This window comes from Emydura macquarii, unplaced genomic scaffold (assembly GCF_026122565.2).
Source record: "Emydura macquarii macquarii isolate MOO-44397 ecotype Brisbane River unplaced genomic scaffold, CSIRO-AGI_Emac_v2 contig_450, whole genome shotgun sequence".
Classification (NCBI taxonomy): domain Eukaryota; kingdom Metazoa; phylum Chordata; order Testudines; family Chelidae; genus Emydura; species Emydura macquarii.
In genome coordinates, this window is record NW_027130587.1 from 60,870 (window position 1) to 87,106 (window position 26,237).

The 26,237-nt window shown below is 43.8% G+C and overlaps 1 protein-coding gene across 2 annotated transcripts in view; it reads left to right on the top strand.

Moving 5' to 3' along the window:
- Positions 1-26,237, top strand: part of CWF19L1 (CWF19 like cell cycle control factor 1) — a 63,595-nt gene that overhangs the window by 12,736 nt on the left and 24,622 nt on the right. For both annotated transcript variants that reach the window (XR_010917952.1, XM_067537717.1), the window contains exons 6-9: positions 13,187-13,305; positions 17,726-17,810; positions 21,026-21,166; positions 23,248-23,359. Coding sequence is in view for 1 of the 2 variants with exons in the window: in XM_067537717.1 (XP_067393818.1) it covers positions 13,187-13,305; positions 17,726-17,810; positions 21,026-21,166; positions 23,248-23,359 (457 nt within the window). In the remaining variant the exon portion in view is untranslated. The remainder of the gene's footprint in view (positions 1-13,186; positions 13,306-17,725; positions 17,811-21,025; positions 21,167-23,247; positions 23,360-26,237) is intronic.

Below are 26,237 nucleotides of genomic sequence, written 5' to 3' on the forward strand. Positions count from 1 at the left end.
AACTAAACAAATAAATCCTTCCATCCTTCTCTGGGCTCTGAATAGTTCTTTGACTCTTCCCAGGGCTCAGTAGTCCGCAGTTTTCCTTTACCCTTCTTAGGGCACTGTTGACTTTTTGTCATGAGTGCAGCGGTTTATGTCCACCACCCGTAGGTAGGACTATTCTGCTCTGGGTTCTGGCCCTCAACCCCCTGCTTCACTTTCCCTCAGCCACTTCCTACATGACCTGTTGTGTGTCAGTCTGCTGCCTTTGGAAAGTCTCAGTCTGCTTCTCTCAGCACCTCCTGCTCCTTTGGTCTCTTCTCTGTTGTATGAGCACCAGCGGAGTCTCTGTTGGTCCTTCTTCAGACCTCCCTTCATGGAGAGCCTGCTGGGACAGTGCTGCTCCTGCTAGCTTTCTTGTCACTGAGCACATGCTGCCATTTATAAGTCCCAGCAGGCCTGGCTGTCAATCACATAGTCTCTAGATAATGTGGATGGTATACTAGGCACAAGTGAGGCTGAACCCGAACACTCTTAAATAACTAGCTCACCCTGTGATAACACTTAAGTTTATATATCTGTTACCCTGAGTGAAGCTCTTTTCTGTTCTGACTTTTCTATTACACTTCAGGTTACTGTAGTCAATGCAGGAAGCGTCCACTATAAAGTTGAGTTCCAACTTCCAGTCAAGCTCCCATTTTCAGTTGCTTTTAACTTTTTCAGACACATTTTGGTAGGTGAAATTTTTTCATGGTTGGTGTTGGCTAAAGGGTATGTGTGATGGGGGTGAGGTGGAGAGCTATTGGAGATGGAGGATGAAAATTTGATAAATATTCAATTTTTGTGTTAACTTCTTAACACATTTTGTGTTAATTTTTGTGAACATGGGGAAAAAATGATTTCCCCTATATGTTCTAAAAACAATTTTTTTCTCTCTGAACACTTAAAGTCTAAAACTAAAACTTTGCACTTGTCTTATTGGAGATCTCATTTATATTAACAAAGTAATCAAGGTTTGAAGAAATTCAATAGAACCTCAGAGTTACGAACACCTTGGGATTGGAGGTTGTTCGTAACTCTGAAATGTTTGTAACTCTGAACAAAACATTATGATTCTTATTTCAAAAATTTATAACTGAACATTGACTTAATACAGCTTTGAAACTTTACCATGCAGAAGAAAAATGCTGTCTTCTCTTTTTATTTTTTAGTCGTTCATGTTTAAAACAGCACTGCACAGTATTTTGCTTTTTTGTTGTTGTTGTTGTCTCTGTTGCTGCCTGATTGCGTACTTCCAATTCAAATGAGGTGTGTGCTTGACTGGTCACTTCGTAACTCTAGTGTTTGTAACTCCGAGGTTCTACCGTAGTTTGGTTTACTAGTTTTTAAAGTTTGCATTTTTAATCTGTGGCCCCACAAGTGGTTTGGTGGCAGAGAGACCAGTCTGAGTTACCTAGTTGGTTATTTGGGCTCGTGCTTGTAGAGTGATTGAGGGGGAAGGCATGGGGTGAGGGCATTTCTGGGGGCTGGTGAGCTTGCATGGATGGGAACAAGAAGTTTCTTGTTTGTTCATGGAGTATGTCCAGTGGAGAGCAGGGGGTGAAGAAAGCAGGAGTTGGGGGGCAGTGAACTAGGGGGGATATGAGAGAGTGTGTGTGTCTGGGGAATTATATCTAGCCACTCAGTGCCAGGACTTCTGAGCTCTGTGCCTGAGCTTTCCCTTTGTTAAAAAGCAGGGTCTCTGGTAGCAGGAAGAGCCGGCTCAGTAGCTGAGCTTTTGAAGCCCCACAAGCAGCATCTATGGGAGAATTGTGTGTCTGGTTTGAACGTGCTGCTGTTCAGCAGAGGCAGAGAGCACAACCTGTGGATGGTGCTGAGTCTGTTTTTCCTGCTGTGGCTTTTCTCTTTCCATCTTCTTATTCTCACTCTATCCTCCAGGCCTTTGCCTTTCTCCAAGAGCCTCAAAGTTTGACCTATTCATAAGTAGGTTTGGGATAGTTTTTCCGGGGGTTGGATTCTCTGCTTTCTGGATCATGAAGTTGTCCTCTCCAGAAAAGGAAATTCTTTGCTCCTTATTCAGATACATTAATTACCAAACAAATAACTAGGCAGTAGCATAGTGGATAGAGCATTGGACTAGTACTCAGGAGACCTGGTTCTAGTCCTGGCTTTGCCACTGGCCTGCTGTATGACTTTGGAAAAGTCACTTCATTTCTCCGCCTCAGCTTCGCCCTCTGTAAAATGGGGATAATGATACTGACCTGCTTTGCAAAGTATCTTGAGGTTTCTGGTAAGAGCTAAGCGGAGGTGGTACTAATACTACTACTACTGTTGTTATTAAAGTTGTGCATTGGGATGAGAGCCGGAGCACCTCAAAATTTAGTCCATGAATGTGCATTGAAGACCCTGCTCTCCTGTGACATTGAAGACCTGTGGGGAATGGCTGTCTGTTCTTTCATTTTTGTTTTTGTTCTTGTTCCTTGTGCCTTTAGCCAAGATATCACCTTAGAAATATCTGAGGGACAGAGCATTTCTCCATGCCCCCCCATTTGTGCTTTCATAGTGTATTTCATGTCTTAATTTAAAGAGCTTCCACCTCAGAAATCAGTTTGCATCGTTTCTTTCAGAGAGGTGGGGACAAATTTTCTTATGAAACTCTGAAGCCTTCTCATTTCACTTTACCCAGTCATGTTACGCCCAGGTTGCAGCTTGTACCTTTCTAGCCAGGAAGGGCTGGACATGTCTTTTCAGAGGCTTGTACTCTGCTCTGTTGGAAGGACTCCTGTGGGCCAGGGAAGCTGATGTTAAATGCACCTAAAATATGAACATTGAAACATAGTTCTGCTCAGAGAAAGGAGTGTAAAAATGGCATCATGGTCTCTGTTGTTTCTTTAAGGATTCAAAACTGAACATGCTTGTTTACTATTGAAAAGACTCTTTTTCCTAACTGTCAGCACCAGAGACTCAGCCTGGGATCTAAACATCAAGGCTCTACCTATAGCCCCCTCTTCAATTCTGTCTTGAGAGTCACCAGTTGTGAAAATTCTGTGTTCACTTGCCCCTCTGCAACCCTGCAGTCTGGGTAAATAATCACTCAGTTATACTTGTGTGTTCATTGGAGTGGCAGAGCTGTAACTGGGGAGAATTTGGGTATGCGATTAAAACTCTTTTAACAGTTCGTTTGTCTGAGTCAAGGTAGATTTCAGCTGACTCTCGTAGCTGTGTTAGCTTCACAGGGCTAACAGAACTAAAATGAAAAACTTTTTCTTATTTGAGTAGATACAGATGTATATTCCACTTAGGTGTGTGCATGTCGAGATCACTGGAGCCTGGGAAATTTGCATACCAGTACCCATTGAAAGGCAGCGCTTACACCTTATGGCCTGGCCCCTCCCCTTGCTACAGGAGGCGGTGCCACCTGAACCGTTCCTCAGTTTCTCCTTACAGCTTGTGGCTGGAGTCAACACTGTGTAGCCTTAACCTCGCAACCTCTCAACTAGTTTAGTTTTTTCCCTTATTTGTATATAGAATCATAGACTATTAGAGATTGAAGGGACTTCAGGAGGTCATCTAGTCCCACCCCCTGCTCAAAGCAGGACTAACTCCAACTAAATCATCCCAGCCAGGGCTTTGTCAAGCCACAGCTTAAAAACCTCTAAAGATGGAGATTCCATCACCTCCCTAGGTAACCCATTCCAGTGCTTCATCACCCTCCTAGTGAAAAAGGTTTTCCTAATATCCAACCTAGACTTCCCCTACCGCAACTTGAGACCATTGCTCCTTGTTCTGTCATCTACTACCATAGAGAACAGCGTAGCTCCATCCTCCCTGGAACCGCCTTTCATGTAGTTAAAGGCTGCTGTCAAATCCTCCCTCATTCTTCTCTTTTGCAGACTAAACAAACCTAGTTTCCCTCAGTCTCTCCTCATAAGTCTTGTGCTCTAGCCCCTTAATCATTTTTGTTGCCCTCCTCTGGACTCTCTCTAACTTGTCCACATCCTTTCTGTAGTGGGAGGCCCAAAACTGGACACAATACTCCAAATGCAGCCTCACCAATGACTCATATTCAGCTTCTTATCCACTGTAACCCCAGGTCCTTTTCTGCAGAATGGCTGTCTAGCCTGTCGGTCCCTAGTCTGTAGCAGTGCATGGGATTCTTCGGTCCTAAGTGCAGGACTCTGCACTTGTCCTTGTTGAACCTCATCAGATTTCTTTTGGCCCAGTCCTCCAATTTGTCTAGGTCACTCTGTATCCTATTCCTACCTTCCAGGGTATCTACCACTCCCCCTAGCATAGTGTCATCTGCAAACTTGCTGAGGGTGCAATCCACACCATCCTCCAGATCATTAATGAAGATGCTGAACAAAACTGGCACCAGTACTGACCCCTGGGGCACTCCGCTTGATACCGGCTACCAACTAGACATGGAGCCGTTGATCACTATCTGTTGAGCCCAATGATCTAGTCAGCTTTCTATCCATCTTATAGTCCATTCATCCAACCTATACTTATTTAACTTGCTGATAAGAATACTGTGGGAGACTGTATCCAAAGCTTTGCTAAAGTCAAGGTATATCATGTCCACCACTTTCTCCACATCCACAGAGTCAATCATCTCATCATAGAAAGCAATCAGGTTGGTCAGGCATGACTTGCCCTTGGTGAATCCATGCTGACTGCTCCTGATCATCTTCCTTTCTTCAAAGTGCCTCAAAATGGATTACTTGAGGACTTGCTCCATGATTTTTCCAGGGACTGAGGTGACACTGACCATCCTGTAGTTCCCCAGATCCTCCTTCTTCCCTTTTTTGAAGATGGGCACTAGATTTGCCTTTTTACAATCATCTGGGATCTCCCGCAATCACCACACATTTTCAAAGATAATGACCAATGGCTCTGTAATCACATCTGTAATCACTTCTACTTCCGCTACAAAATCTTCCCTGTTTGTGAGCAGCAGGTCAGGAGGAGCAAGGCCCCCAGTTGGTTGCTCCTGCACTTGCACCAGGAAGTTGTCCGCAACAGTCTCCAAAAACTTCGTGGATTGTTTGTGCTCTGCTGTATTGCTCTTCCAGCAGATGTCAGGGTGATTGAAGTCCCCCATGAGAACCAGGTCCTGTGAACTGGAAACTTTCCCTAGTTGACTGAAGAAAGCCTCATTTACCTCGTTCAACTGGTCTGGTGGTCTATAACAGACACCCACCACGACATCATCCTTATTGTTCTTGCTTCTAAGCTTAACCGAGAGACTCTCAACTGGCTTATCTCCAGTTTCATGCTGGAGCTCAGAGCAATCATACTGCTCTCTTACATACAGTGCTGCTCCTCTACTCTTTCGCCCCTGCCTGTCCTTCCTGAACAGTTTATACCCATCCATGGCAGTGCTCTAGTTGTGAGTTACCCCATCAAGTCTCGGTTATTCCAATCATATCATAGTTTTTTGACTGTGCCAGGACTTCCAATTCCTCCTGCTTGTTTCCCAGGCTTCTTGTGTTTGTGTATAGGCACCTGAGATAACTGGCCAATTGCCCGACTTTCTCAGTGCAATTCAGGAGGCCTCCCCTGTTGCACCCTCTTCCTTCTGCTTCCTCTTGGTATCCCACTTCCCCACTTACCTTTGGGCTTAGGTCTCTGTCCCTCATTGAACCTAGTTTAAAGCCCTCCTCACTAGGTTAGCCAGCCTGTCAGCGAAGATACTCTTCCCTCTCTTCATTAGGTGAATCCCGTCTCTTCCTAGTAATTCTTCTTCCTGGAACAACATCCCATGATCGAAGAATCCAAAGCCCTCTCTCCGACACCACCTGCGTAACCATGCATTTACTTCCGCAATGTGATAGTCCCTACCTGGGCCTTTTCCTTTAACAGGGACGATGGACGACAACACCTCTTGTGCCTCAAACTCCTTTATCCTTCTTCCCACAGCCACATAATCTGCAGTGATCCGCTGAAGGTCGTTCTTGGCAGTGTCATTGGTGCCCACATGGAGAAGTAGGAAGGGGTTGCGGTCTGAGGGCTTGATAAGTCTCGGCAGTCTCTCCGTCACATCCGGAATCCTAGCTCCAGGCAAGCAGCACACTTCTCTAGTTTCCTGGTCCAGACGGCAGATGGATGACTCCATCCTCCTCAGGAGGGAGTCCCTGACCACCATCACCAGCCTTCTCTTCCTCTTGAGAGTGGTGGTCGTGGAACCTCCATCTCTAGGACAAGGCATCCCATGCCTTCTGATCAAAAGGGTCTCCTTCTGATCCATTCCCTCAGATGAGTCTTCCAAATGGTTCTCCGCCGTAGTATCTGTGCAGAGAGCCTGAAAACAATTTCTTACCTCTATCTGCATGGTGAGCATATGGGTTCTCTTTCTTCAGGAGGTCACATGATGCCAATTTTCTTCCCCGTTCTTCAGTCTCCCCTGCACTGTTTTCTCTGATTCTTCCTCATGCTGTGCCTGCAGTAACAAATCATGTCTTCGATTGAGGACGATTTAATTTTCTTCAATGCAAATACTATAGTTAATAGTTCCATTAGTGTTAGAGCACTGTTAGTTGTAGCAGTTTGTTTCCCTCAGTGATGCCCTCACTGAGATTTAAACATTGTCCTTCATGTGAAGGAGTGATCCCCACATGCAGTGCTTGCTTTGCCTCGGAGAGGCCCATGTCAAAAAGCATTGCGTGATCTGCAGATCGTTTAAGAAACGGACTCAAGTGCCTTGGGATCTTTGCCTGAAACAGCACCAGCTTGTACAGGCCAGGAGGCCTGCCTCGATACCAAAACCCTCATCAGAATGGAGATTGCCATTGGGTTCTGAGAGTGCTGCCGTTTCATGTTCCGGAGCAGGCACCTCTCCCAAGAAATGGAGAAGCTGTTCTCCTTCAACTGAGTTAAGGAAAAGGTCGCACAAGACCAATTGAGACTGCTGCAGTCTCGTTGTGACTCTTCTAACTCCCACAGGGAAAGCATGGACCAGTGTAGAGTCGGTGTGCAGGATGGTATGTCTAACTCTCCCCTGGTACTGGGTAGGGAGGTTAGAAATCCTGCATCATTGACTCTAGTTCCAGCCTCTGGTACCGATTGTTTCCATGTTGGTGGTGTACCAGTCAGCTACAAACTTCCTCTGACTGTCCCCACCTCTCCTTTGGTCCAGGACTTTTCCAGGGCTGAATCATCTATAGCTTTGTTGACTGAACAAGCTGCTGATTCCTCAAGTCTGTCAGCCCCACATCCTAATCTTCCCCTTCCATAGGTTATGGAAGCAGGGCCAATATGGGGACCTTGGTATCTGGAATCTCCTTGGCACCGCTGCATTCAGCACTGCAAATGCCTCTGTGGCGGCTTTCTCTGCCTTCAACATACGTACCATCAGACACTGCAGCACTGCTACTCACTTTGGGACCAACTCTACTTCTGCACTGGCATACTTTGTACCAATGGTACTGCTTTCATTGACAGCGCCGCTTCCTGCCTTGTTATGGGTGACTCACAAGTCATAATGGCTACTTGGTCCCTCTAGTCTTCCTTCTTCATTATCTCCAGGATCCTGGGGCTCCTTTGTGGCTGAGTCAAGGGTCATCATCCTCCCACTCTCCAATGCATGACCAGCATCAGGGGCTGTTGATAGACTGTTACAGGTATCAGGATTGGTGCATGTCTCATGGTCAGGACGGAGGCCGACTGGCCTGATGCCTACTGCCCACCAATGCCTTATCCATGTCAGTGGTCTTCATGGACTGCATGGGACGCCTCTTGGTTGCGGAGGCCCCTCTCTTTGTCTCTGTACACAGTGCTTCCATTTGGCCTCTTTCTCCCCCCTGGGTTTTGACCCATGGTCATTGTTATGGCATGTCTCAGGAAGAAGGAATTCATATCTTGCCATATTTGGATGACTGGTTACTGAGGGGCAGATCCAGAGAGGAAGTTCTTGCTCACATTGGCACCACACTGCACTTTCTCAACTGTCTGGGTTTTATCCTAACCACGGGGAAGTCAACCTTTGTTCTCACTCAGAAAATAGAGTTCGTTAGGGCCCTATTAGATTCAACAATGTCGAAAGCATTTCCGCCGACCAACCATTTTCAGACAATTCGCCACCTTTGCCTCAGTCTGCAGGCTCAGCCTTCCATGACAATTCGGATGTGTCTGAGGCTCTTGGGCAAAACATCTGCTTGTACTCAGGTGGTCCAGTTTGCAAGGCAGACACCTTCACCCCCTTCAAATGTGGTTCAGGACCATTTACCATCCTACTCCTTGCCTTCTAGATCAGAGGTTCTAAAACTTTTTTTTTTTCCTTTTTGGATGATGGACCCCTTTTCAAATGCACTGTTAATCATAGTCCCCCATCTGAGAAACTGATTATATGAAGTACACACACATTTTTGTCAAACACGTACTGTTACTAATGCTTTAAGAAAGAGTATAAGAGTACTTACAGATATCAGTGAGATGGGTGTGCCTGCTTCTTAGTGCAGAGTCTATCCAGAAGAAGTGCATGGGTGGCGGGGTACACAGGGTCACATGCCCCCCCCCAGCTTTCTGTCTTCCATTTTGCCCTCCTTCCTGAAGTGCTGATATAGCAGGGCAGAGCAGTGGTGTGTCTCCTTGGCTAGCTGCTGTCTGCTCGTAGGGGGAGATCTCTCTCCTGCCGTGATGCTGCAATTTTAGGTTGTGCCCCCCAAGCCAGACAGACTAGGTGGCCTCCCTGAGCCCCACCGCACAGAGCTGGCTTGAACTGCCTGGCATTGCCACATCTCCCCTGCCCCCACATGTTCCTTCGTGCCCCTAGGAGAGAGCGGTGACACCAGGCGGCTTGGGCCAGCCCTGCATGATGGGGCCTAGAGGGGGTGCAATCAAAAATTGCAGCATCACTGCAGGAGAGAAATCTCCATCAAAAGGGGTTGGCTCACAGCCATTGACTCCATGAGCAGGCTGCAGTTAGCAAAGGAGACACATCATGTCTCCCTTAGTGCTATGTTAGCACTTCAAGGAGCAGAACCTCTGCTCGTAACATTTTGCGGACCCCCTGTGCAGTCTCTAAGGCTCCCTTAGAGTCCATGGATGCCAGTTTGAGAATCACTGCTCTAGACAGTCTGGTCCATTTTCCTTCACTGGTCCTGGACTGCTTGCAGTGGTGGATGTATCCAGAGAATATTGCCCAAGGGGATTCCCTTTGTCTGGCCCTTGCCAACCAGGTCACTTGTTACCAAAGCTTCCTTGATGAGTTGGGGGCACACCTGGGGTCATTTGAAAGTACAGGGACTATGGTTGGAGCAGGAGGCCTCACTCCCTATCAATGTGTGCAGGAGCTTCGGGCCATGTACCATGCATCATGCTTTTTGGAACCATATCCGGCTCAGTAGTTCACATGTTTACTGATGATGCCACCACGATGTCTTATGTGAACAAACAAGGGGGAGTACACTCCAGCGTGCTCTGCCTAGAGGCGATCAGGCTGTGGCAGTTCTGCATCAAGGAGAATGATACTCCGATAGCCGTTCTCTTGCCTGGGATCAGAATCATCCTGAAGACTATTTCAGCAGGTATTTTTCCCTGAGTCACTAGTGGTCCCTGAAGACAAATGTCCTCCAGGTCATCTTCACAGCTTGGGGCCTCCTGATGAAGGACCTGATTGCTAGGGGCAACAGGAAATGTCCTCTGTTCTGCGCTTGAGGGGGAGCTCATTCCAGGCTTCCTGTCCAATCTTTCCACCTCAGCTGGCAGTTGGCTCTCCCATACACTTTTCCCCCAATCCCAATCATCTGTCAGGTCATCCTCAAGCTCAAGGCAAATCAGACCAAGCTCGTTCCTCCCTAGTGTGGCCAAGCCAATGCTGGTTCTCCAGCCTTCTCACGCTGTCTTTTCAGTCTCCCATACCGCTTCCTCCCATCCTGACTTAACTCACTTGGAACCAACACCACACCTTGCATCCTGTGCTCAGCTCCCTGCATCTCATGGCATGGCTGCTGCATGGCTGAACGAAGAGGAAGAAAGGTGTTCGATGGCTGTCCAACAAGTCCTCAATAGTAGAAAATCCTCCACCAGGATGGCCTATTCAGTGAAATGAAAGAAATTTTCAGAGTGGTCGCTAACTTGCAGAATCCAACCAACACTGGTGTCTGTCCATGATGTTTTGGAGTACTGGTTGTTAGGACTCCCCCGCCCCGTTCCCTCTCAGTTCCCAGACACAGTTCGCTGGAAAGCAATGGTGTAGAGTCCAAATTGCAGGCAATCTGTGATGGGTTTATTGGGACTACACAAACACGCATAAAACCATAGGAAGATCTTCACGCCAGACCATAGTCATATTTCCAGCCCCTTTACACCAGTCAGGCTTATCTCTGTACGCTGATAGTTCCCTTTCTCCTCCAACCATAGTTCCATGTCGATGGAGCTCCCTCCTCTCCTAACTATGGCTACTTATGCCAACAGAACCCTTGTTACCTGTCTGTGCCTAGGGCAGCCACCTGAAAATGCCAAGGTCAGGGCAGGCTGATAAAGGAGAGCAGATTTTCCCAGCACTGGTGGGCAACACTGAAGTCAGACTTCCCAACCAGCCACAAACAGTGCTCCTGATTCCCCACACTGGTTATCATGAAGCCAAAATAAAAATATATACAGCTCCCTTTACTGCATTTCAGCCTCTGGCTCCCAGTCAGCCACTAGGTCCAGTAAAGAGACCAATTATTTAACTCTATGCTCTTTACCAAAAAAGTTTCTCCTGATCCCAAAGGGTCAGCCACAGCACCAGATCAATAGAAGTTTAGATCTTACCCAAAATACCACGCTGCCAGCCAATCCTTTAGTAACTAAAACTAAAGGTTTATTATAAAAAGAAAGAAACAAACTAAAAGAGAAGTGTTAAAGGATTAAAGCAATCAGATACATACAACTGATTTGAAAGTCCTTATGCATCAGGTTTCTAGAAGAATTGTAGAGTTTGCAGGCTTGTATAATCCCTCTGGTGTACATCCAGTACCTGAATGGGTCTCAGTCCTTTGTTTCACAGCTTCAGTAGATGAGTTGATCCAGAGGTAGGTGATGACTGAAAGACTAAAGATTGGTGACTGAAGACAAAATGGATCCTGGGCAGCTGCCTTTTGTGTCCTTTGGTCTGTGCCATGCTGCTTGTGGAATTTTACAGGAACCAAAATGGAGTCCGGAGTCACATGAGTAAGTCCTGGTGACTCATCAGGTATATCCCTGGCTTCTCCCCTTGGGCGCCTTGTACCTGTGAATTTCTTAATGGGCCATTAAGCAGGCTATCACTGCAGCCATCCTGTCTGGGGTGTGTCCCAGACACAGCACAATTTGAAATACAGATATATCAACCATATCCATAACTTCCATTACACATATAACACATGAACATAAACATTATCATCTTACTTAGCACATTATAGCCTTTCTAACAGTATCTGACATGGCATATCTCACATGGATTACTATGATTTTGACATATTGATGTTAAATAATATAATAAATGCCCCCTCCCCCCATCCAGCCAGTGTGACACCCCTCCTTCTTGATAGCCTTAATTATATCTGTAGGGCCTTCTTCCCCTTTCCCCCCATGTCACCCCTTCCAGTATATGGTCATGTTCTGTTTTGGAGGGCCTGAGTATGGGGCTTTAGTACAACCTCTTTGTACCTCATGGAAGGGGCAGGGAGCGAGGTTACATTTTGGCCATGGTCACTTTATGGCCCTATAGTATTTCTTTCTCACACCTCTCTTCATCCCCCCTTGCACCTCCCAGCTGGTTGCTTGTCTTATACCGAATCTCCACTATGCCTTGAAACATTTTAACTACATCCCTTATCTTTCCCACAGTAATAAAGAGAACCCATCTGGTTGTGGATAGGTAAGAGGAACACAGTATGTCTTTTTGTTCTTTACTTACATGTGCATCTTCAAGACCTTAGCTTTCAGGCAGGCAAGCAGCCCCAAAAGCAGGCCCAGAATACCATCTCAGGCAGATACACAAGCCTAAATGCTTATACAAACCTAAATTATATACTTATATCCTAACACTTGCTGCACCTTCAGTCACTGAGGCTTGCATTCAGTTAATTGAAAGTGCATCTGGTAGGTATATTGGTATTTCATCCTTTTATTCAGGGAAGATCCGTCTTCTCCAGTGCCATGATACCAAGATTCTCAAAAGGGCTCCTTCATCTACAAGCAATGTCCATAATGTTCCTCAGTGATGTTTCCATGTTGGACATTTGCAAGTGCTATGTAGTTGATGTATACATTCATGAACCATTACGTCATAACCACATCTTCCAGGATGGATGCAGGCTTTTGTAGAGCGGTCCTACAGTTCTTGTTTAGATAGACTCCAAGCTCCCCCTCCTGGGGGAGTTGGTATTGCTTGGGAGTCACCTAAGTGGAATACATGTCTGCATCTACTCGAAGAAGAAGAAATGGTTACTTACTGTAACCGTGGTTCTTTGAGATGTGATGCAGACATGTATACTCTCCATTCCTTTGCACTGTAGTCTTGTTTCTGGGCATTTACTGTGAAGGAACTGTGGGAGGATCAGGGGGGCGTCACCTCATGTAGCCTGTGAAGGGGGTATATCCATGAGCTGCAAGTGCCATCCCTCTACAGGTACTGCTAGGCAAATTTCTGCAGCTATGGTGCACTTGGTGTGCACATACCTAAGTGGAAAACATGACAGCATCACATCTCGGAGAACCACAGTTACAAGTAAATAACAGGTTTTTGTCACTAAAATGAGCAGCACAACTCTAGATACACGCAGCACAGATGTGGGGCTCAATCCTGATGCACTGACTTCAGTAGAATTAGGATCAAGCCCCTGATTAATTTTAAAAGGTGCTTTTTTTTTTTTTTACACAGTCACTTTTCACAGAAGATCTGTACTTTAATGCAGTGTTTCTCAACCTTTTCGTATTGGCGACGCCCTTTGGACTTAGACATTTTTTTTGACCTCCCCCTACCTTAAGTTCAGGCTTGGGCTTCAGTCCCAGGCGGTGGGACAGAAGCCCAAGCCTAGGCCCAAGCCCCCTTTCCTGTGAACACATCCTCCTCCCCCTGCCGTGGGTCGCAGTCCCCAGGTTGAGAAACACTGTTTTAATGGATATCAAAGCAAACTCTAAAATACATTGAACAAAGAAACTCTGTGCTGAACCATTTTTCTCTGTATTGCAAACCCACAGGATTTTAGAATAATGCTTTATTTGCATTTTATAGGAAGAAATGGATACTAAGAGATGTGGCTCTGTGTTAATATCTAAGTTAGCCACAAGTCTGAAGCCAAGATATCACTTTGCTGCATTGGAGAAGACCTATTATGAAAGACTTCCTTATAGGTATGTAGGACCTTGAGAAACCACTCTTATTTTATAAGAAAGCTTGGTTTTCCTGTAAGTATGGGAAGGAATTCTAAAATCAAAGAGTTGCTTTATAGTTTGAAAGTATTTTAATTTATTCCATCGTATACTCCTGACTTCATCTCAAACATATTTTGTGGCCATAACCCCCATCTACACTATGAAGTTGCAGTTAATAGATGTCAGCAATGCATCCCCATGAACTGATATTGCAACTACTATATCTGCTACTGTGAACTTCACAAAACACATTTCCTCACCAAGATGTCATGTCAGCATTCTACATGATTGGAGACAGATGAGATTATACAGATTGTGGCCACCAGAGGGAAGAGAAGCAGGAAGAATTCTACACACCTACAAGTTTCCAATCGATACAAGATCCTCAATGTGGAAACCATGAAAAATACTTCTAAATCCAACAGATCTAAGGGAAGGGGGAGATATATGGGACATACATGTGGATGGCAGCTTGACCCAGCCTGTAAGAAAATCAAGTTTACCTGCAAAGAGTTCTCCAATTTTCCAAGGAAGATAGACTATCCTTGTTGGAGATTCAATACTCAGAAGAATTGAAACAATATTCTGACAGAAGGTGGAAGAGTCTGGATGTGAATTGCTGGGTAGGAGAGCTTTGGTTTTGTGCAACAATGGTCCACTTTTATGTGGAGAGGGGTCTGTGTAGTTTGGATGGCCTCTACCTCTAGTATGCTGGGTGGCAGGCTGGCTAAGTATTCAGGAGGAGGTTAAGCTAATAGCATAAGGTGATGGTAAAAAGAGAGATGATATAAGTACAAAATTGAGATGTTGAGAACAAAATTAATCAGAGTGTTAAAGGACATAAAGAGAAGAAATTTTGTACTTGAATTTTTGAAATTCTCCTAATTCTTGGAGCTGGAATAACAAACGAAGAACTGGAATTGCTCATTTATGAGCATAAATTAGATCTAATTGGTATAACCTGGTGTTATGGTTCACAAAATGGAATGGTAAAAATCAATGGTTATAACCTATTCGGGAAGAATTGAGTGGGAGTGGCACTCTTTAAAAAATGGCATAACTTTTTCCAAGTCACTGATAACTCAGATGAAAAATATTTGATCCATAATTATTCATGTCCTAATAGATAAAGAACAATATGGGTACTGGTTGTTCTTGGCTACAGGCCACCAAACACACATGGAACAGGATGATCGCTTCCTTACACACACACTGATCTATAACGTGTGTAGAGAAAAAAAAACCTGATCATGCGGGATTTCAGTTTGAGTGACATATGCCAGAAGTCTCATGCTGCCAATATTAAAACCTCCTTGGAATTTCTAAACATTACAAATAATTTCCTATCTCAAAAAATGTTGCAACCAGTACAGGGGTATTAGACTTTGTCCTAACAGATAAAGAGGAACTGATCACAGAACTAAAAATTGTGTGTTTAGGTACAAATGATCATGACTTGATCATTTATAATGTGCAAGCAGAATAAAGTCCAGACAAGGAATATATATATATATACACTTGGTGCTGTAATGGGACCAGCTTCACAAACCCAAAACCAATTATGATCCAGATCAGCTGGGAGGAAAAATTTCATCAGAAAAATTTGAATGATAATTGGGGATCATTTAAGAACACCTTCCTAGATGCCCCAATAGCCACAATCGCACAAATGAGGAGGAAATCTAAGATGGTTCAAAAGAGACCTTATTTTAAAGGGGACGTGAAGGCAGATTATATATATAAACAAATGGAAGAAAGGAAAAGCTGATAGTAATGAATATAAATCTGAAGTTAGGAATTGTAGAAAATTGAAAATGGAAGCCAAGGGACACAAGGAGAAATCTATGGTTAGTAGAGTTAAGGACAATAGGAAGGAGTTTTTTAAATATATTAGGAACACAAAGAATCCACCACAATGGCACTGGTCCATTGCTAGATGGAAATGGTAGAATTATCAGTAATAATGCAGAATAGACAGAAGTGTTAAATAAATATTTGTTACGTATTTAGGGAAAATACACATGATACAGTTCTATTATATGGTGATCTAACACTCTTTGAATTCCATTGGTGTCTCTGGAGACTGTTAAATAGAAACTACTAAAGTTAGACATTTTCGGTTAGCAGGTCCAGATCACTTGCATCCAAGAGTTTTAAAAGAACTGACTGAAGGGCTCGCTTGACCATTGATTTTGATTTCCAGTACATCTTGGAGCACTGGAGTACTTCCAGAAGACTGGAAGAAAGCTAACTTGCATTTTTAAAGGGTAATAGGCTTATCAGTCTGATATGAATCCCTGGCAAGATAATGGAGCATCCAGTAGAGGGCTCGATTAATAAAGGATTAAAGGAGGGTAATGTAATTAATGTAAATCAATATGGGTTTTTGGAAAACAGAGTTAATTTGACAGGATCTATCTTTTTTGATGACATATGTTTGGTTGCTAAAGATAATAGTGTTGACATAATAGACTTCCCTAAGGTGTTTGACTTGGTACCACATGACAGTTGATTTAAAAAAAATAGAATGATAAAATTAATATGTCACACATTAAATGGATTAAAAACGGGCTAACTTCTACTGTCAGACTATAACTGTAATTGGGGAATAGTCTGATGAAGCGCATCTGTTTTCAGTCCCATGGAGGTTGGTTTTTGGCCTTACATTTTTTAACATTTTACACATTTTACACACAGTGATCTGGAATAAAACATAAAATCATCTCTGTTAAAGTTTGCAAATGGCACAAAAATTAGGGGAGTGTTAAGTAACAAAGAGGACAGGTCTCTGATTAAGAGTGATTAGATTGCTTGGTAAACTGGGTGCAAGCAAACAATATGCATTTTACTCTGGTTAAATGTGTATGTCTAGGAACAAAGAATGTAGGCCATGCTTACAGGATGCAGAACTCTGTCCTTGCAAGCAAAGACTCTGAAAATGATTTGTGGGGAACAATCAGCTGAACATGAGTTCCTACTGTGATGAGGTGCCCAAAAGAACGAATGCGATCCTGGGATATATGAACTGGGAAATCTTGAGTAGGAGTAGAGAGGTTTTTTTTTTACCTTTGTAAGAGGCTATTTTATCTCTGTATTTGGCACTGGTGCTACCGCTACTGGAAGACCGTGTCCAGTTCTAGTGCCCACAATTCAAGAAGGATGTTAAGTTGTTGAGGGTTTAAGGAAGAACCATGGGTGATTAAAGGAATGGAAAATATACCTTACAGTGATTAACTCAAGGAGCTTAGTCCATTTAGCTTCACAAAGAAAAGGTTAAAGGGTGACTTGATTATAGTCTATAAGTAGCTACAAGGGGAGCAAATATTTAATAATGAGCTTTTCAATATAGCAGACAAAGGTTTACAATGATCCAGTGGTTGGAAGCTGAAGCTAGACAAATTCAGACTGGAAATAAGTCACACATTTTTAATGGTGAAGAGTGATTAACCACTGGAACAATTTACCAAGGCTCTTGGTGGATTCTCCATCACTGACAATTTTTAAATCAAGATTGGATGTTTTTCTATGGCTTTTGTTACACAGCAGGTCAGACTATATGATCACTATGGGGCTTCCTGGCCTTAGGATCTATTATATATTACAGAAATCCTGAGTCAGAGTGCTAAAAATAGTTTCATTCCATCTATATTAGTGGTTAAAACATTTTCAGGCTTAGTTCAGGGCTATGTATTTTAGACAAAAATGGGCAGCAACTAGTTAGTTTTCTAGTGCTGACCGAATTTTAATGTTGGAGCAGTAACTACTTCTGTAATTGTATTAATAGTTATAATTAATAATGAAACAATATTTAAGGTTTTCTGTCTCCAGTGTAATAATTGGATCTGTAAATAAAAACGAAGCAAAGTCTAAGGCCAATGTGTTGGCCCAGGATCGAGTTATTGCCAAACCAGCTGGAAGCATTCGCAATTTGTAGTTTTAGAATACTGTCTGCACTCAGACTGCCTTTTATGACATTTTTCTGGTCTGATTAGCTACTGCCCTCAGAACTTCTTCTCTATTGACTCAAATTTAATTCTGTAGCATGCTAAGCACTTTGGCCCTAATCCAGTAAAGCATTTAAGGATATGCTTAACTTCGACCAAGTGAGTAGTCTCATTGACTTGAGTGGGTGTAATTGTATGCTTAAAGTTAAGCACAGGCATCTGTGCTTCATTGGATCAGAGTGAAAGTGCTCAGCACCTGTAGAATTGAGCTCTACATACCCACATCATTATGCCATTACTCAGACAACTTACTCTGAAGAAAATGCAGCAACAGTTACAACAGTCTGCATATTTGATTTCCTGGCTAGTTCTTTAGTGGTAGAGGTTAGCAAATAGTAGCTTCTGCTGTAATAACTTTGTCAAAAATACATTTAAAATGTTTTTTTCCCCCAAAGAAACCATGTGGTTCTACAGGAGAATGCGCAGCATGTCAGCAGATTTATAGCTCTGGCCAATGTTGGCAATACAAGCAAGAAAAAGGTAAGGACAAATGCTCGATTATTTTCTTCTATCAAATGTAGTTATTGTGGGACCAAGCATGTCTTTGGATGCCTAATTCACTTTTAGAGTGTGGCTGGGGTCAGTGATTGGCTGATGCGGCCTTTTTGATGTAACAGCTACATACAGACTTGCAACAGAGCAAAGTTGGAATTTCATCACGCAAGTAATATCCCAGTGCCCATTATGTTTGATGAATGAGGGTAAAAACAGGGAAAATAATTTTAAAATCACCTCTCTTCCCCTCTGACATACCCAGATACAATCCATACTAATGTAAAGCACAAATCAGCTTTAACTTCATGGGGTTACTGTGGTCAATTATATACCCTTTCTTATCGATTACATAGTAAGTTTAAATTCTTTATCTATTCACTTACAAATACAGACATTGTCCCATCAGGAGAGGACAGTGATAATGGTCGTTACATACATGCAGAGACACTTTTAATCACTTTACTTACGTTAAGGATGCTAGGGTTACACTCGGCGGGGCGTAGGGTGGAGGAAGAAGGGGGGCGGATCCTTAGATAGTTGGCAGACAGGAATTTCTAAAAGCAAATGTGCTGTTCTCATTGGAATTAGAATCACTAAGAGAACATCTGGCTACCTGACTCATCCGATGTTTGCACTAGCCATTTACATGAGTTTTAATGACCAACTTGTTAGCTGAAAACAGTCTCAAGCGTTACACTAATAAGTAGCTGTGTCACCCTGTCATCTAACCTGGGATGCCCCTTACATTGCTTTGCTGCTGTAGCCTCCAGTCCTGGACTGCTCGCAAACAGCCTATAACATGTAAATCACTCCCAGCTTGGTCTGTGTGTGAGCTGAAGCCAGCCACATCCAGGCTCTTACCTGCTGTGTTTATACTGCAGGGTGACCCCAACTCACTCCCAGCCATAGATTTTCCTCCTGGAATGTGTATCTTGTACTGCCCAGCCCCCGCCTGGACGATACCAGCTTTATATAAAGTATGTCATTTGATTAATAGGAATGATATGCACAAACTTGCTACCCCAAATGGAGTTTCCCAGACACTTCAGTTCAAACACACTGAATTAGATAAACCAATAAAATAAATTCATTGACTACAAAGAAATACATTTTAAATGAATACAAGTAATGAGGCATAACAGTCAGAAATGGTTACTAGAAAAATAAAGATAAAATGCAACTAGTATGTATGTTAAACTCAAAGCAAGTATTTCACACCTTATGCTCTCAACAGTCTTACTGGCCAAACTTCTTAGTCCAGGGCCCCGTCTTCTGTTTAATGACTGCTTCTTTTGTTCCTTCTCATGCAGTGAATGGATGGACAGCGAGGAGGAGGGAGTGAGGTCCATTGGGGCATCTGCCCCTTCTTTTTATAGTTCTGTCTTCCCTTTGAGAAGCATTTCCAGCTGGGAACATGGCTATAGGCAAACTGTGTGTGCGGGGACTCCCTGCTGTTTCTTTGCTAAAATGTAGATTTTTCTTCCCTGTCCCCTTCGATGCTAAAGAGTGGCCACTTAGGAGGTAATGGCCCACTGACCTTGTTTACATCTGGCTGAGGTGTCAGCTTGCCCTTTGTCTTTGAGGAATTGGTTTGGCTACTCTTCAGACTTGGAACATACCATACAGTGGAATCTTATAACTTTACATACCATGTTGCCACACATACTTTACAAGGACAATAATGACCAGCACATTTTGAGTTTTCAAATGATACCTCACAAGGCATACTTTGTACAAAGATTATTATGATAGTGGGCCGGGGTGAATACAGGGTACAGTCTGTCACACCCTCCCACAAAGTTAAAGTCATTTAAAAAAAATCCTTAAATATTTTAGTGGCAAAGATAGTAAAATTGTAACCTACTTCCCCTACCTCATTGTCACTCATCTCTGCCTTCCTCACAGCTTCTTTACCACTTTTCCCCTCCTGCAGTCCGGCTTCTTTATGAACTGAAGTGTCATGGAAACCCTTACAATTTAGTGAACATATTGTAGGCTTTCTGTTTTTCTGTGTGAAGGTGCATAAGGAGGAAAGGTAGAGAATAGAGATTAGATTGATGAAACCATTTACAGTAAAAGCCTCAGGATAGATTTTTCAGAAGCATTGACTTCAGTGGAGATAGAACTAAGCCAGTACTGACCCCTTCTGAAAATCCCACTTATGGCATTTGAATAGTGCATAAGATCCTGGTGACTGAACTTGGAACATCCCTTGCAAACATGCATATGGCAAGTGAGCTCCAACAGCCCTTCAGTTTTGTATGAAAAAACTGCAGAATTAAAAAAAAAAAAAGAAAAGAAAAAAGTTGGTGTTTTTTCCTGAAAGCAAACCTCTTTTCAGTCACAAGGGCTGTTTGAGCTCCCCCTCCTTCTTGTTCTTGTGAAGGAAATGTCCCATTTGGCTCTTGGAGTCTGGGAGCAGCATTCAGCGCTTCTGGGCTGCTTTCTCACCCAATAAAATCAGAATCCAAAGTAACATTAAAGGATCAGAAATAGACTGTATCAATCTTCGGATACAATTCCAACAAACTGCCTTTGATATTTTCACAAACAGAAGTCTGGAAGAGGCTTCTGAGCTAGGATGGCACCCGTTGTAAAATAATTACCTAATTCTCCAAACTACCCTCTGTAGTTTTGCTAATGAAGCACCTAGTGGAGGCTGGAAGAGAGACAGTGTGGAAAAGAGTGAGGGCCTTTGGGGAGAGTGGTGGCTTGAAACGGCCTTCTGCCCAAAATACCAAGGTACTGTGTGTTGGTGTTCCATCTGGCTTAGCCTCAGCTTTCCTGTGGCCAAAGCTAAACTGGGAGCTGGTTGATATTTATTCTTTGCATAAAAGAGTGAATTAAAACTTGCTAATGGGAACAAACTGCTTCTGAAAGGGCAGCTGGTCTTCTGGAGGTGTTGGGACCTGAGGTCCAAAGAGTCCAAGAGAGGGAAAATGTTGGGGGGAAAATTGCAAACAAGTGTCAAAATAATAGAGGAAAGAAATTTATCACTTTCCCCTGTTCTTTTCTCGTATCTATGTAATTGGTACTGCTTCCAGATAGGCTGCTGCTTTTCAAAAAGGTCCAAAAAATGGAAGCGTAAAATGAATTTAATTCCTGTTGTGAAGCTAGTGGTTCATTTTCAGAGCTAGCCTCTCAGTGCCTCTTGGCTTGCTGAATCTCAGTTCCATTGAATCATTTTTTGTTTTTTCCAGTATCTCTATGCATTTAGTATTCTCCCAATGAGCTCAATGGACACCGCAGAGCTAGTGAAACAGCCACAGGATGTCACTGAAAACCCATATAGGAAATCTGGGAAAGAGGCACATAAGGCAAAGTGGCTCTCAGATGCAGAGGTACAGTATGTTCTGCTTTTGTATGTGTGAGCTGCTGCTTTCTTCTGCATCTTAAAAGAGTGCTTGGTTTGTAACCTTTGAGTGTTTCCATCCAAAGTGCTTTGAATTTCTGAGGGAGGGTTTGGGTTGATGCATGATCCCAGGAGCAGCCTCAGTGTGGCCCGTGGAATTCTACAGTGTAGCACATAGCTGCTGTGTGTAGGGACTGCAGGTCATGGTCCAACTCTGAATGTCCAGACCACTTGCTGTGACTTATTTTTCATGGGCCTCTTTGCATACTGGGCCCATGTAGAGCAGGCCTCCACAGTGAAGCTAGAGTGACTGTGACTGGCATTGTTTTTATGTCAGTTAGGATACAACCCTTAGACTCCTGATAAATTGCCAGTGCAGCCCTGCACTCTACCAGTTCCATTTTTTCTATGCTCTCTTTCTTTCCTTCTCCCATAAGTGCTTCTGTGCCTTCCCCAGAAGCCTCTTCTCATAGAGCGCCACACAAGGAACTCCAGAATCTGAAAGGTGCTTTAGCTCAAAAAGAATTATTTTGGGGAATTTCTGTGATCTGTGTTACACAGGAGGTCAGAATATATGATTTGCAATGGTCCCTTCTGGCCCAAGATTCATAGATTCCATCTATGAATTACCTCTCCCACATGTGTCATGTCTTCTTCTATCCATTGAGCAATTTGGGACAGAGTTACACATGCTGCATAAAGTGACGTGTACCTCTGGTGCTATATACACACATTATTTAATGATCACCAACAATGGATGTTAGGCTCAAGTTTTTCAAAAATAGGGTGAATTTTTCTGTGACTCGTGTAAGTTCGTAGTATTTTAATTTTCAGAAGAACAGGCTCAGAATTGTTTCTGTGGTAAGGACTCAAAGTCTGTTTTCCCAGAGAAAATCACATCCATGATTTTTCAGCCACTTAAAAGCCATATTAGTGCAGAAGTTTGCATAGTCACACTCGTGTATGTCAACTGTTTTATGAATGTTGTGAAACTGAACTATGGTTGATATTCACTGCAAAAATCTTTACCTCAGTTGCCTAGCACTGCCTCCTGCCTTTCCAGAACACTGAAGTTGCCTAGACTTAACCTTGTGAAACCGAGGAAATAGTGTTAAGGCAGTGGTCCTCAGCGTCCTCCATACTGGAACCTCTTCCCCTTCCTCTCTCCCCCCACCCTCCACTCCCTCCCCCCCGACTGGGGTCTCCCTCCCATTAGCAATATGGGAAAGACTGTGGTCACACCCACTGGAACCTGTTTGTGACACACTTAGGAGATGTAATTCCCAGGCTGAGTGAGAACTCATGTCATACTCCACCCCAGAGAGCATTCAGAGTGACTCAATGCGGCGAGGAAAATCTTGTGCCTTCTCTAACCTCCAGCACAGTACTTTGTAACATGAAAGCCAGTGAGGAAGAAACTTGGCATTGAGTATCTGTTTCTTCACATAATGTATTGAAGAGGCCTGCCCCAAGTGGCAAATCCTGAGTTAAGGTATCTAATATTGAGGTACTATGTGTTCATGTAATTACAGACTGTACCATATGTATCCACACAAGGGGGCTTAGTTAAGCTTGCACAGGCAACCTTAATTGTTCAGGCAATTCCTAATTTTTGAGTGCTTGACTCTGCCACCTTAATGTTCTTTAAACATAATTATTGTTAATTTGTAAAATTATACACACAGAAAGATTTTTATGTGTGGATACTGAGAAGTTAATCTTCAAAACCATGATAGAAAATGAATGCCCTAGTTTTACCACCAGCTGGAATATGGAAAAATATCTTCTGAATAATTCATAAAAAAACAACAGCTTTGAAAGTAAGAAGGGCAGCTGAAACAGGGAAAGGGGATAGCTGTCTTAGACAAGTCTCCCATGCTGGGGATGTGGTTACTAGGCAGATGGGCTTCATTGCATTAGTAGGAGAGCAGATCAAACCATTATGCTCAATATGTCACTCATCTGCTGGGTAACAAACAGAGTTTTCAGGAGGACCGCTTTGTATATTAGGTGGGGGCTTCATCATACAGATAGAGCACAATTGACTTTTGGTTTTATTTTTCTGAACAGGAAGAACCAGCTTGTCAGTTTTTCTTTGATTTGAGCAAACAGCATGGAAAGAAGCGGCCATCAGATGGAAAGGAGGGACAGCATTCCCAGCCAAAGCAGCCTAGAAAACTCCGTGAGTATCAGGCCATTGGTGCTTTTGGTGAACTCCCTTGAAGCTGCCCTAGAAAAATAAGAGAGCACAATAGTCTTGTGTGGTAGTTGTTTTTCTTCAAGTACTGTCCGTATGGGTGCACCATTGTAGGTGTATCTGCAACCCTGCGCCTCTAATCAGCAATTTTAGGTAGCAGTGTCCATTCAGCCCACACATGAGCTCTCCCTCCACTTTGAAGCTATATAGCACTGTGCGGATGAACTGCCCCTAGTTACTTCTCGACCACCTTTGGCCTCAAATGGAATGTTTTGCAGTCCCGTTTTCTACTTAACTCCATCATAGCGTTAGGGTAATCTATTGAATATATTATACATTTTCTACTCCTCTAGAATCACCCTCCCAATCAACGAGGGTCCTCTGGACCCGGCTAAGGTCATATGGCAGACACCAACCTCCATTGCACCAACATGCAAAAGGGTTGATAAAAAGTATTATGTTCCCCCTAAGAAGGCGGACTTCCTCTTCACCACCCTCAGCCGAATTCTATCATGGTGATGCAATCAACGCTCAGGGAAAGCAACATCACTTCAAATCCACCCCTTATGATAGAGACTGGAAGAGGCTAGACTTCCTCAGGTGGAAGACATATGCATCTGTGACACTGCAATTTAGGGTCTCAAATGATCAGGCCCTAATGGCAAAATACAATTACATGAACTACGACAAACTCAGTGCTTTTATTGACCACTTACCAGAAGCACAAAAAGAACAATTTCAGGCCATCATCAAAGAGGGCCAATTAGTAGCAAGAACAGTGCTACAAACTGCACTGGACATGGCTGACACAGCGGCCTGCTCAGTCTTGACAGCAATCATAATGAGGTGGGTGTCCTGATCACATCTCTCAGGGTTGCCCAAAGAGGTGCAGACAGTGGTTGAAGATCCCTTGTTCAAACAGCCCAAACTTTTTACTGATAAGACAGACATGTCACTTCACACCCTGAAAAACTTCAGGGCCACAGTACACTCCCTGGGTATCTATACACTAGGACACAAGAGGAAATGTACATCACAAACACCTCACAGATCCTGACCACCCCAGTTTCTCCCATCACAGTACTTCTGTGAACCACAGTGCAAAAGATGCAGGACACTAAACAGATGCGTGAAGGCTCAGAAGTTCAAGATGGTCACTCTAACAGCAATTATTCCATCTCTGGAGCAAGGAGATTGGTTTTTGGTCCTTGACCTACAGAATGCCTATTTACATATTTCCATCTGACTGTCTCACAGGAGATTTCTCCGATTCACCCTTGGGCAAAACAATTATTAGTACAGGGTGCTCCCTTTGGGCCACACCCAGGATGTTCTCCAAGGTACTTACTGTTGTAGCAGCGCACCTATGAACATTGGGTATTTTCATCTACCCATACCTGGATGACTTGCTTCTCAAACAAAGCTTGTTCCTTCAACACCATACAGGCCATCTTGATGACTATGCACATATTTGCGCAACTGGGTCTGCAACTCAACACTCGGCAATCAACCCTGAACACAGTCCAGTGTCTGGAGTTTATTGGGGTTGAACTCGACTTGGTGCAGGCGATAGCATTCTTTCTGCTGCAAAGATTCAATAACTTGTTGAGCCTCATAGGGACAGTCCAGGCTGGCCCACAAACGACCAGGAATTGCCTCCAGCTCCTGGGGCACATAGTGGTATGTACATTTGTGACTCCACATGCCTGGCTATTCATGAGATGTCTGCAAATGTGACTCAGATCTGTCTGCTCCCCAAACAGGGATGGGCTAGACAAGCCACTTTCCATATCCTCCAGGATCAAACACTCCCTGGATTGCTGGAAGAAACCTACCAGAGTCCGTGTAGGTTTTCCGTTCATCCAATCTCCACTAACACTCACCCTAATAACAGATGCCTTCCTGATAGGCAGGGGAGCCGATCTGAGTGACCACAAGGTTCAGGGCAAGTGGTCTCCCTCTGAAGCGGTCCTCCACATCAATCTCTTGGAACTAAGAGCTGTCAGAAATGCCTGTATACACTTTTTCCCATTCATCAGGGATACACAAAGGTTATGATGGACAATGTGACCTGTACATTCAACATAAATCACCAAACGGTCACTAAATCACCCTCCCTTTGTGCGGAAGTGCTAATATTTGGAATTGGTGCGTTCACCACAATGTGTTCCTCTTAGCTGCTCACCTGCCAGGGATACAGAATGTGACAGCTAATAGCCTCAGTCAAAACTTCTCCCATGATCACAAATGGGAAATGAGCCCTGCAGTGCTTCACGACATATTCAACCTATGGGGGACCTTGACAGTAGACTTTTTTGCCACCTACCGGAACAGGAAATGTCCTTACAACTGCTCCAGCGCCGGACTGGGGAAACAGTCCCTGGGGGTTGCCCTTGTCGTCCCTAGGGGCAGAGACCTACTGTGCCTCTTTCCCCCATTTCCTCTGATATCCAGGGTCCTGTTGAAGATGCAGAGCAAGAAAGCGAAAGTTATTCTGATTGCCCTTTCCTGGCCGAGACAAGTTTGGTTCCCATACCTGGTGCAACTAGCCCTCCAATTCCTCTTTGGCCCCTTCCTCACCTGCTTTCCCAGAACAACAGAAGGGTCCTTTATCCCAACATGTGGATCCTCTGGCTTCAGGCTTGGCTCCTTCTTGGTTCCAATACCTAGAAAGCGAATGCTCTGAAAAGGTAAAAGAAGTGTTACTGCAGAGTAGGAAATTGGCAACTCATTGTACCTATCTTCAAAAGTGGAAACAATTCCAAGTTTGGTGTGATTCCAAGCAAGTGGACCCAACATCTTCCTCCCTCCTGTTGATTCTGGACTATATTCTAGACCTCAAATGGTTTGGGCTATCTCTTAG